The sequence below is a fragment of the Plectropomus leopardus genome, chromosome 16 (genome assembly GCF_008729295.1).
Source record: "Plectropomus leopardus isolate mb chromosome 16, YSFRI_Pleo_2.0, whole genome shotgun sequence".
NCBI lineage: Eukaryota > Metazoa > Chordata > Actinopteri > Perciformes > Serranidae > Plectropomus > Plectropomus leopardus.
Window position 1 is genome coordinate 22697963 of NC_056478.1, and position 13316 is coordinate 22711278.

General features: G+C 39.2%; 1 protein-coding gene across 1 annotated transcript in view; it reads left to right on the top strand.

Moving 5' to 3' along the window:
• The window catches only part of afdna (afadin, adherens junction formation factor a), a 118383-nt gene that overhangs the window by 64637 nt on the left and 40430 nt on the right, over window positions 1–13316 (top strand). Inside the window, 8 exon segments of the mRNA XM_042503257.1 lie at window positions 707–727; window positions 3504–3649; window positions 4214–4308; window positions 5536–5801; window positions 7366–7509; window positions 7684–7882; window positions 8359–8465; window positions 12934–13014. Coding sequence (XP_042359191.1) covers window positions 707–727; window positions 3504–3649; window positions 4214–4308; window positions 5536–5801; window positions 7366–7509; window positions 7684–7882; window positions 8359–8465; window positions 12934–13014 — 1059 coding nt within the window.

Sequence of the window (13316 nt, forward strand, 5' to 3'; positions counted from 1 at the left end):
CTATCCTTAGCTATTTGGCTCCCCCATGCTGATGTATCAGCATATTGCTAACATAAACACAAACAAAATAGGACTATGAAACAGGCAGTCACAAAGGTGTAGCTCCTAAAATTACAAAATAATTCCTTGATTTCAGAATCGCAATATATCACAATGTGTTGAATTCCTGCACTGTGATACATATCGTATTGCCAGTCACGGCTAATAAAGAATTGAAAACTCCATAAGTGTTACTAAACTCTAGACCAAACCTGCAAAATATACCCAAAAAATTAAATTTAATATAAGTCTTCATTTTGGCCTAAATGCAGTTACAGTTTAGGTAATCATTTGATTTTTAAAAGTATATCAGTAATATCATTTCTTGCCTGTTCTGATTTTAAATTTTTCAGACAGACATTAAAGAGATCTCTAAAAGCCTCAATCCAAACTAGATACATTTCACAGACACCCTGTAATGTTTTCTTGACCAGATGTGGTTTCCAGATGAGCTGCTTCAGTTATGTTTAACTGATTCAAGATGTCTTCACATTGTAAACCATGACCATGTGTGTGTCAAAGTGTATGTGTGTGTGTGTGTGTGTGTGTGTGTTACATGGCTGTGTCCATACTGTAGCTGTTGACGTGTTTTCTCTCTGTCCTGTGAACGTGTCCTCCTCCTCTTCCTCCTCCTCCTCCTCCTCTTCCTCCTCCTCCTTCCATCCAGGAGATTCCTGAAGGGGATCAGGTAGGATAGCACAATAGCACACCATGATACGGCTGCTACAGACTCGTCTACCTCCTTCACTCACTCTTAATTTCTCTCTTTTTCTCTGACTCTTTCTCTTGGTGTGGGCGACATTGATAACTAATTTCAAGTTCAATGATGCATCTCAACATATTTCTGTTTGTACAGTTAAAATCTGTAAACCAGCTGGTGGGGACTCAATTTTCTGCCTTTTAAGAAACTTGCACTTAAATAATGTCAATTTAAAAAAAAAAAAAAATTTAAAACTTTTTGACTGACCACAAAAAAAATCAGTAATTTATTATTTTTTTACCATCATTAATTGAGCAAAAAAATCCAAACGTTCTTTGGTTCCAGCTTCTTAGAAATTAAGATTTCTTTTCTTTATTCTTGTTTTATATTATTGTAAACTGAGAAAGTTTAAGTTTTGAACAGATGGTTGGACAAAATGAGACATTTTAAAACGTCACTTTTGGCTCTGGGAAGTTGACATACATTAGTCTGGGTCACCTGATGTAGGCTGTGGCTTTAGGCATGCCTCTTTGAAGGCAAACCGATACCATGTTAACAGTTTAAAATGTAAAATCATGTTGCCCAACTTCATTGTCCTCTCGGCGTCTTCCTTTGAATCTCTACCTCTCCACTCATCTTCTACCTTTCTCTGTCCTCTGCTCTCTGTCTGCTTTTTTGACCAGCCCTTCATTGTTGCTGCTGCTTCTTTTTCTCCATTCTAACAGAAATGTAAAATACAGCCATAATAATGCGTCCTCCCACAGCTGGAAAACTAAGCAACAACAGCAACATCAACCCAACTAATTCCATTCAGCTTCCTGGAACCTGCCTGGTACTAAAAAAAAAAAAAACAACCAAAAAAACAGCGAAACCAAAGCAACCACTCTTTCTCAGCATTGCTCCATCTTTAATTCTGGCATCCATGTTGTGTGACATCACGTCTTGCTTCTCCTACTCAACAGTGTGGATGAGAGACAAGTCGCGTCCCTCCGACCTCCTCCACCTCCTCTGCTTCATGTGTCTGTTTGAAAGTTCATTTAACATGTTCAACCATCTGTCTATTTTTCAAATGTGTCCTAAATGTTTTTTTGTCACGTTTCGTTTTGGATGCATTTGGCTCCATCTCACATTCTCTGGCTGTTCTGAATGAAGGGTCTTATTATTTTCTTGTTTTGTTTGATTTTTTTTGAGTTTTTCAAGGCGGGGATAGATGAGTGCAGGGGAGCGAGTTTCGCACATTCCTCCCTCTCGGAGTGGTGGGGATATTAACCAATCAGCTCCTCACACACTGAGCTCTGTCCTCCTCCTTGATCTCAGGACCAGAAAATTGCCCTCAGACTGTAGACTGACATATGGAGTGTTATTAAAAATCTGATATCATCTTCTCAGTTTTGCACGTTTGAGATAATTACGCCATTAATTATTCTCTGTCATTATTGTCCTGGTTTAGTGTGCAGATGCTTCCTCATTTTAAGCCGCAAGAGGCTTTGATTACATTAATCATGTGATTGATGTGCAGCTACAGAGTTAAAAAAGACACAGCTTGCTCTGGCCAAAGGTTACAAAATCTACCTAAAATCACCTATTTAGTACATTACATTGTGTTTGTTTAATCCAGGAAGTCCATGCTCCTGAACAAGAAATAGTTTTCATATTTTCTCATATACATAAAAATATAAAAAAGTATAGTATGCAAATGGGAAATAAGGTGTTTCCTTTAAGGCCCAGACACACCAAACTGACATCAAAAAACAAGTGGCGGCAAAAGCCGACTGTCGTGTCCCCTCAAGTCACCGTGTCTTGGCCCAAAAGTTGCGCGTGAACAGACTGCCAAGAGTCAAAAAAGACTACAGGTGAGGGGCAACCAGCACAAAAGCTCTGCGTCTAACTCAGCGAATACCAGCATGCGGCGGTCATCTTTAATCACCATTCAGACAGTTAAACAAGAAGACCTTCTTAACACAATTAAGCCAGTAAACGCAATCCCATGCTGAAAGAACAAAGCATATTTACTGTGCACCGATAAAAAAAACGCAAACCATCTTACTTCTAACTTGACCTCAGTCCCTCTTGTCATTTTATCTTTGTTTATATTCCTCATTTGCGTTCCTCTTCTCATGTGCTGAGCTGAAATGCCAATTGGAGTCATTTTATTTGCAGACGGGCTCCGCCGTCTTCAATGTCGATTCAACACATTGAACTGGCTGAAAAAAGCTGTTGAGGGTCAGTGAGTGCCAGAGGTGCGGGACACATTACAGCGACTGGGGCTTGAAGTCACTTATTGATCCTGTTGCTCACAGTGTGAATACACATGTTCCATATTGTAAGTCTACAGTCTAAACACGGTTACATTTGGTCAAAAAGAAAAAGCCACAACCAACTAGTTAGAGGAGGAGGCTAGTGTCTGGTGACCTGATCAATGAAGATGGTGTCCTGGAGGGAAAGGAGTGGTCACTAATGTCCCTCATAAAGGAAAATCTTGTAGATCTCACAAATGTTGAAGAAACCTTGAAAAAGCATCCTCCTCTTGGTGACAGTGATGACCATTCTTGCTCTCAGCACCAGGTTGCCTTGGAGGGAGGGAGGGGTGGGCGGGGCATGACTCTATCCCTGAAGTAACAACTGCTCCTTCTGGCTGCCACTCAAACAGAAACCCCTCTCTTATCTTCTCTTTAACTCTCCAGTCTTCTCCTTCACCGCTCTAACAACTTCTTTCGTATGTTTTTTTTTCTTTGTGTGTGTTGTTGTGGTTGGTCCGTTACAGAAGCAGAAGAACATCGCAGGAGCGCTGGCGTTCTGGATGGCCAATGCCTCAGAGCTGCTCAACTTTATAAAACAGGACCGGGACCTGAGTCGAATCACGCTGGACGCCCAGGACATCCTCGCCCATCTGGTTCAGATGGCTTTCAAGTCAGTCTGTGTGTGTGTGTGGTTATGTGTGGATGTGGGGTGGAAATCTGAAATATCATGGAAGCTTTAGAGATGTTCAGCTCTGGAAAACTGATCAGTTTCCCTGGTTTAAAGATGTATAGGTATGTGTTTGAGTAAAATGAAGATTTTAGTTTTATTCTGTAAACTACTGACAACATTCATCCCAAATTCCAAATAAAAATCTTGTCATTTGGAGCATTTATTTGTTGAAAAAAACTGGTCAAAAACAACAATAAATAAGCAGTGGTCTCAGACCTCAGATAATGCCAAGAAAACAAGTTCATATTCATTTTTAAACAACATATTCATTTTTTTTAAACTTAGGAACAGTTCACAAATCAGTATTTGGTGGAATAACCCTGATCACAGCTTTTGTGCATCTTGCTCTCCACCAGTCTTAAACATCACTGCTGGGTGATTTTATACCAGATCATATATCAGATTATTGTTGCCCCACATCTGCAAAGAATCGATGGACACCCATCCCAATGATGACCGCAGAAAGTTTTCCATGACTTCTTTGACAAAAGCATGTTTTTACAGGTACCTGGTCCACTGTCTCCAAGCTGATCTGAACAACTACATGCCTGCCTTCCTGGACGACCCAGAGGAACATAATCCACAGAGACCCAAAATCGGTAATATGCAAGCGCATGCAGTGGTTTATGATGTTTTTACATGGAGCAGTGTCCAGTTGTTACCCCTTGTCAGGTTGTATTTGTCTGTTAGCTCTGATCAGTTCAGCCACAGGGATTTTTCCTTCTCAGATTTTTGCCTTTGAATATTTGTCAGGGGTTTGAGGAGGTCAAAGAATCAAATATTTTGTAAGAAAAATAAGTAAAGATTCTAGAAAAGTCTGATAAAAATTATTTTTATTCTTATTTTTATTTTGATAACAATTTGACGATCCCTGGAATTGATCTTGCAATGCCTTGTGGGGGTGTAGGCCTCATGGTAGGGAAACAGTACCTCCAGTGTCAACTTTCAGCTAAGGCAAAATTTTATAATATGGGGCCAAATCTCAAACAAACCAAGAAGAAGACTTATATCTGTGGTTTTACAGACACTGGAGTGAATTAAAGAAAGTTTGGATTCCTATCGTTTAAAATGGCAATAACCCAGGCATTGAGATTCTCAAAGAGAGCAGCTTTTAGCCTCTTATGTTTTTGTTTCACATGTTTTGATTGTGAAGCAACCTCATGTCAGTAACAATAAACATTGCTGTTCTCTAAGTTTTCTAATCACAGCCTGTCTCAATTCTATGGAAGCCCATTTCCACCAATGTGATAGAAACAACAACATCCTTAGGTGAAAATACTGAGTTATCATCTCAAAAGAGTGAGAAGCCTTTTTTGTTTTAGGTAGTATAAGGTAGTAGTGTGTCAAAACATTAGAAACTTCCTGAAAATAAAGACTTGGCACGAGTTAGTATCACAAAATAATAAAAACATTTCAAAATTAAGACTTCGTATCTCAAAATCATAAGAAAGTTTATCAAAATAATGATAAACTTTCTCAAAATAATCACTTAAATCTCAAAATTAGTATTGCAAAATAACAATTAGCTCTCAAAATAATGAGTTACTATCACAAAATTATGAGAAGTTTCTTAAAAACATTTTATTGTTTATCATTTCTCATGCCAGTATTTTGAGAAAGTTTGTCATTATACTCTACAGGATGCACAGGATGGTTTTTCTTGTTTATTTTTAATTTTTCATAACAGAAATTTGCTTCCATACAGCTGTCCATGCTCTCATGCAAAAGTGATGTTTTGCAGATATTTAGAAACCTCTTTCAGCCTGTTATTGAAGATAACCTGATGCTCTTCACCCTCATATGTCTCTTTCTTCCTCCCTCTACAGAGGATGTCCTGCACACCCTAACAGGGGCAATGTCGTTACTGCGGCGGTGTCGAGTAAACGCCGCTCTGACCATCCAGCTCTTCTCCCAGCTCTTCCACTTCATCAACATGTGGCTCTTCAACAAGCTGGTGACGGACACAGAGTCGGGCCTGTGCTGTCACTACTGGGGGGCCATCCTCCGGCAGCAGCTCAGCCACATCGAGGCCTGGGCGGAGAAACAGGGTCTGGAGCTTGCTGCCGACTGCCACCTCAGTCGAATTGTACAGGTGAGGGGTTTTAGGGGAACAAGGGAAGTGTGTGTTGGGACATGATCAGACGCAGAGTGAGTGGGTTGTGGAATCGATGTTATTCATCAGTGTCTTAATTTATTTAAAGCTTTGTAATTGTACTTTATTATTTGTGCTGCTTTGTGGATTCCAGAACTGCAATAGGGATTTCTCTTGCCAGTGTTTCTCTTTTTTATTTGCCAATTCAGAAACCAGATCTTTAGTTCTTTGGTGGTTTTTCTTCACTCGGAATGGTAGCTAAGGTCATGCTGGGCTTGCCACTATAAACTTTGGTTTTTGAGATGTTATAAAAAGCTAGAATATGTTCAAATAATTTACTTAAGGAACAAGAATTGACTGAAGGGAGGACATAATATGCACATAGTATGAAGTGGTAATATGCGCATAGTATGCAGGTCACCACATCTTCATTTCATCCAAATGTATTCACAGATAAAGTGAAAGCACCTGTGAACTTGTAACTGGCATGTATTGTATTTCTCCATAACATTCAATATTTGTGACAACATAATAAAGTTAGAAAAAACCCTTACAAGCTAATAATGCGATAGAGCTCAAAGTCTCAGCTCATCTGCTTCTTTAGGACTGCGTGAGTGTTGTTTAGTCAGATATGATGGGCGTTTCCCTGGCAACATTTGCAAACAACCCAACAGCTGTCGCCAGATTTTTATAATTGTATTGCTAAAAATAAGTGGTGTGTGAAAACAACTGGAAACAACACAGCTGTGGTCATGTAGGACTCCACTGCTTACAATAAGGAGAATAAGAAAATGTCTTTCAGAGCCTGTAGTTAAAATTTAACTTTAGAACATTTGAGGGCCAGTTTTCAATTAGGCTTTAAAGATTTTTGTTACATATGCAAGCTGTATGTATGGGGAAAAAGGATGCAAATTTCAGATGGAAATGTGAAATATCTAAGAACGTCAGCTCACAAATTTTAAGTTGGAGTGTGGAACTTTTACATATAAATAATCCCCCTTTTACATTCACTTTATTTATTTTACATTAGATTTGTTTTGTTTTTCTTTAGTTTCGTTTTCTCAATGGGTCATCTGTATGTTTGTGATTCTGACGTTGTCATTCTATATATTTTGAAAGTTTGAAATAAAGATTTTTAAAAAAGGGAATAAATGAGAGACCATAGTGACGGAGCAGCCAGTCAGGAGTACGGCGGAAAATTCTAAAAAGCGTTTATGAAAAGTTTCTAGAGTGGATACTCCAGATTAAAAAGAAACTCGGGATTTAGAGAAAGGACTAAAGCCAAAAACATGAGCAGAGCGCTCCTGGAGCTAGGGAAATGTGCAAACTCACCTGCAGGCATACGTTATAAGCATGCCTCCACTGTGTTTATATCACTACTTTCACTGCTCCAGGGATGAGACAAAATTTCCACACTTCAGCTTTAAGGCACACTATACAATAACATTATATACTCTCTCAGTGTTAAGGATTTACAAAGGACAATGTGCTTGACAAGGCTGGAAATAAACAGACAAGATGTTTAGCTCATAGAGATGTGTTTTTTTCCCTGTGTGTCCTCTAGGCTACGACCCTGCTGACCATGGACAAATACTCCATGCAGGATGTGCAGAACATCCACAACACCTGCTTTAAGCTCAACTCCCTGCAGCTTCATGCACTCATGACCAACTACCATTGTGCTCCGGACGAGCCTTACATCCCGCCTGTAAGACAAAAGCGCAAATGCACACTCAAAACATAGAATACTCAATTTATGTAACATCATTTTTGATGTACAGAAAGCTTTGATAAAGCTATAACATAATGCCAGCTACATGTAATGTGATTACTCATATGTGATATGTGTGCTGCTCCTGATTGTGTGTGTGTTTGTGTGCAGGAGCTGATAGACCACGTGGTGGCGGTGGCAGAGAACACAGCAGATGAGCTGGCGAGGAGTGACGGGAGAGAGGTGCAGCTGGAGGAGGATCCCGACCTCCAGCTGCCCTTCCTCCTTCCTGAGGACGGCTACTCCTGCGATGTGGTGCGAAGCCTCCCCAACGGCCTGCAGGACTTCCTGGAGCCGCTGCTGCAGAGAGGTAAAGGCACAGTGACTAAAACTAAGGCGAAAAAAGAAATATTGTTGAGAAAGAAACAGGTTTTTGTAAATGTAAACGCAATTTATTTAGTAATGAGTTAATATATCCTGGCTTTTATGCAAGAATCTGCAGCAACTAACAGTTGATTCAGTTTATTATATTATTTTTGGGATCACCGGATGCTCATAATAGTCGTGTAACAATTTGATGTTTAATGTTTGAGGTCCCCCTCCACTCAAAAATATGTTTTGCTATTTGTTCAGCGAGGGAGAAGGAGCCGTTATAGATGAAAGTATTCCTGATATTAATATATCAAGATTACATGATCAATGCTTTTGTGTAACATGGGCTCTTTTCCTTGACACTTGAATTGTTTTGACATAACAATATTGTGTTGATAGTCACAGAAGTTAGACTGATGACTCAGTGAAAATGAGCTGTAAAATGTGTATGTCTGTGTGTGTTTCTTCGACCAGGCTTCTGCAGGCTAGTGCCCCACCCGCGGTCGCCTGGTACCTGGACTGTCCACTTTGAAGGAGCTGACTGCGACAGCCATTTCTCTGCTGCTGACAGTTCTGAGATGGTAGGAGACACACACACACACACACACACACACACACACACACACACACAATGTCTCTCTCTCTCTCTTTCTCTGTCTCTCTCTCTAAACGACTCAGTGTGCGTGTGTGTTTGCACTCGTATGTGTCAGGGCAGTAGGGCATCCCAGGTAAAGTTGTGGCCACAGAGGACTCCGGGCAGGTTCAGAAATGCTGACTCATAGAAGCTGCACAGACTAAAGTGTACAGTAGATCTGACAGCTGAGACAGACACAGAAAGTGTCTACAGGGTAACTTCAGGATGCTACTCTGCTTATCTCGATGCACTGACGTGGCTTTTCTTTAGAGTTTGCTCAATCAGTGAGTGTCTGTTGAAATGATTTTGCCACAAAATTCTAATAAAAATGCTCCAAAATGTTTCCAGATGAGAGATGACAGTGAACTTCCAAATCTTAATATAGTTAGTTCTGCTTTTTGGGGATGGATGCTTTGAATTAATGAAATGAATAAAAGCAAAGATCTTAATTGGATTTGCAATGTTTTTCCTTGCCTTTAATATTGTAGCCTCATTGTGGTTTTGTGAAAAACCTCTATATTAGTTGAGAAAACAATCTCAAGGTCCATCTAGTAGTTGCTCTGGAGCGCTCAATTATATGTTGGTTATCCTCAGATCCAGATCGAGTTTGCCCATATTTTATTTTTAAATAACATTTTCTCTGAGTCATCCATGTTCAAAGTTTAACTTTGCATCTCACCAAGAGGTCCATTTAGTAGCTGTTCTGGAGCTTTCTATCATATATCACATGATTTTGGTGAGATAATCTTCTACAGCTGCTGTCTCACCTCTATTACTTTGAGAGTTTTAACTGTCAAACAAACAGTGTGACAGTGAAGAACTTGTTTATTAATTTGGTCATTCCAAGATAAAATAGGGCAGACAGAAGCTTCTGCAACTTATCACAAGTATATTTGAGCATATAGCTCCATTTCCCCAAAAATTGTGACGCTGTGTAAAACGTAAATGAAACAGAATGCAACAATTTCCAAATGCTGTTTGGTCTATATTCAGTTTAATACAGTGCAAAGGAAAGATATTAAATGTCTAAACTAAAAAACTTTATTGTTGTCTTTTTGAATATACACTTATTCTTAATTTGATGCCTGCAAGACGTTTCAATAAAGTTGCTACAGGGAAACATTTACCTCTGTGTTACATCAACCTTTTCTTTTAACAACACTTAATTGAGGACATTACTTGTTGATGTTTTGGAAGTCAAAATTCTTCTATGCAAGTCACTGGACTCTGTTTTGATTTATCTTTTACATCGTGTCCCCACTTTTTTCCAATAGGAATTGTACAAGGTAACATAAACAATGTTGAATAATTAATTGATGATACACAAGGTAAAAATTAAACAATTTTAACAAATGTCACAAAGGATGACACCTTGGAATATTATTAGTATTTAAAGATAAACTATGCTGTTAACAATTTTACACAATTGGTTTTTTGTGAAATATAGTTGAAATTACAAACCAGAAGTAGCCAGCATTAGCTTATATAGATATATCAGCTAATGGTATGCATCAGCATGATATAAGCTCCCTTCAGTCGCTCGTGTTGACCTTTTCTGGCTAAGCTCATTTTTGCACGTGACCGGATAATTTAAGTCTAAAATTTACTGGATGTACTGGGGATAAGGCAGATTGAGCAGGAGTTCAGTAGTCAAGACATGACAAAAATGAAAATGTGGATCAGTTTACAGGTAAATTCAAGACTAAAAATGGTAAAATTCCTGAAGAGATTCAGAGCTGTAGACAGTATGACGGCACAGCTGACATAGTTTGACTATTTTTAGAAAAGCTTAAACCTGGAAGTTGCTTTGATTTGGTTACAGAGGTTTGTGTGTGTGTGTGTGTGTGTGTGTGTGTGTGTGGTCTCCCAGTTGGAAGGCAGTGATTACAGTGACTACAGAAGGGCCAATTTACTTTTCATAACAACCTTCACAGACACACACAAATGCACACCAAACACACACACAATTTAATCAACACTAATCACACTGCAACAGTTAGTCAATGATAGACCTCTTTTCATCGCAACACACAGCCTTCGAAACTCACACACACACACACACACACACAGCCACTTCCTCTGTAATTGGTCTGTTTATTCCAGCTCTACTATTTCATGACTGCAGTCTCGACATTACGCAGGCGTCTCTCACAAAAACACATACACACACACACACTTTGATAAATAGTGTGTGGACCACACTGAAGGGGGTGTGGCTCATGTCGGAAGTCCTGTGCGACCATCGTAAGTACAGTTCTGCTAGAATGTGTTAAGCTATTTTAGATTTGATCGACATTACATGTGAAACATTAAGCTTTACTAAGCTAAATATCTAACCATGTTTGTGCTGTAATCTATACATTTTGGATTTTTAAGTACTTAAATAGAAGCAAAAATTAAGAAATTCAGACAGAAGGGAACTTTTTTCTTTTTGTTTTCTTTGTAATGGTTTACATTTTATCAATTTTCTAAGCCTACATTTTTTGCGCAAACTTAAATGATTAAGTGGAGGTTTTTTTTAGTTTTTGTTTTTAGAAATGATCTGCTGTGAAGGTCATTTTTAGAAGCATTTCTAGATTCATATAAACACTGGCGCTGTGTGGACAGAGCGCCTGTTTTCACAGAGTGGAACAAGCTATCTCAGAAGCATGAAGGTGTTTGTCTGTGTTTATAAGGAGCACTGGGATCCAGAGCTACACCCTTTCATCTGTGCCAATACCCACACTTTAGTTTTGCAAATAGTTGAGTTGCTATGTACATAGTTGAAGCTATTTTCATTGATTTCTTTTGTGCATTGATTTACTGTAGCAATTACACATTTGTAAGTCATTAGGACTGTAACATCTTTCTCACTGCGTTGTACAGGACAGTGCATCTCAACAGTTATTTTGTTAACTACTGGTTAAGTCCTACAATTCTTTTTTTTTTTTTTTGAAATACCTCGAAATTAGGGAAAACTGAATGAGAGATGTGGGAATGTATTTCCTTCTTGGGCCGCTTGTTGTAAGTATTTTCCTAGTTTACACTCCTTATATATCTTATTAAAGGTAAAGATGTCACTTAACTTTGGTGGCACGTTTGAGTTTTGATCTTTGCACAAACATTTTTTTTTTTACCATTTCCTCCAGGTCAGCAGGTCAAAAGTGACCTGCTGACACAAAAGGTCCAAAAATGTCCAAAACGTTACAGACTTATATTGTTGCTAAAGTCATAGCTGAAGGCATAGAGCAGTACCTGCTTTAAAATAAAAGTCCTGCACTGCTAATTAAAAGTTTTGAGAAAGTCATGTAATTTTGTTGTGTGTTATGAAATTGTTACAGTAATCTTGCATCAGTTCCCTTCCACGTAACGAAAAACAACAACAGATTTAGATTCTGCAGCAGTCGATGTAACATAGCTCCAACATGCTTCGATGTATGACTGCTTATTACCCTCACTTATGTTGCCCCATTTTCTCGCCGTGTTCTGTCTCTTTCTTCAAAAGCCAGTTAGCTGGAATTATGAATCTAATATGTTTGAAAAGCCTCCTTGCAAGTGGGGCAAGGGGCATTTTTTTAAATTTTTATTATTATTATGGACTCTTGAAAAGTCAGAGAGAAGTTTTTAAATTTGGTGTATGAAAATGTGTGGGAACCCTGGTTACAGACATAATTTGTATTTAGGTTGTTTAAGTTGTAGCTGAGATGTCAATTGTAATGTTGCTGTATTTGTGCTACCGGTGTGGTCTTGTTTTAATTGCTGTCTGTTTTGTCTTTGCGTATAGATTTAGTGTTATTGTACCAGTAGTTGTTGTGCGGTTGTTGTTTTGTTTGTTTCTGGGTGTTCCTGGAGATTGTAGAATAAATCAGCTCACTCCCCGCATTTACGCAAGAGTTCTGTCCAAACTCACAAAAATACACGCTACGATGCAGACATACTTTTCTGCAAGTCTGACATGAGCATATTTATTTTAGAGTATCCTTTGTCAGAATATTTTTTCATGATGTGGGAAACCTCTCTTTCTCTCTCTCTCTTTCTTTGTTTCTGTCTTTCTCCCCACCCAGTCACCCAGTGTGTGTGTGTGTGTGTGTGTGTGTGTGTGTGTGTGTGTGTGTGTGTGTGTGTGTGTGTGTGTGTGTGTGTGTGTGTGTGTGTGTGTGGGTAGCCATTATGTGGTTTTCCATTCTTGACTTCATTCCAGCGACCACAGGTTCCTCTGTGGTCTTCCCCTTTCCCCTTTTTATCCCTCCTTCATTCCTTCCCTCCCTTTTCTCATCCCTCCCTCTTGTTACTCCCCAGTCTGCTTTCAGAGGCAGACACAGGCAACACAATACCAGAGGACATTTGCCGAATTTCCCCCAAGGCTGTTTAAAGACACATCTAAGAGGTTTCATCCTCACTCATAGTTTGTCCTTCCTGTCTATCTCTCATTTCAGCCAATGAGGAAAGACCCGGAGGTTGTCACGGTAACCCTGAAGAAGCACAACGGCATGGGCCTCAGCATCGTGGCTGCCAAGGTAGGAAATACCACCTGGGAGTGTGTGTTTGTGTCTCTCTTTCTCTCGTTGTGTCTGAGGAGTTCAATCCAAACCAGCAGATCTGAGATTTGTCTGAGCTTTTCAAGAAACTTTTTTTTTTAATAAGAAAACTTCTCTTTTAAGGTAGAAGTCATATATTTTAAGTGTAGAGGATTGGCATGAATTTGACAGGAAATCCAAAAATAACTTGGGTGTTTTTATCTTGGCTGGTGAGACAGAGTGTGTTGGATTTTGTGTGTGTGAGACTGAGCGACACAGTGCTGACAGAAAAGGCTGCTACT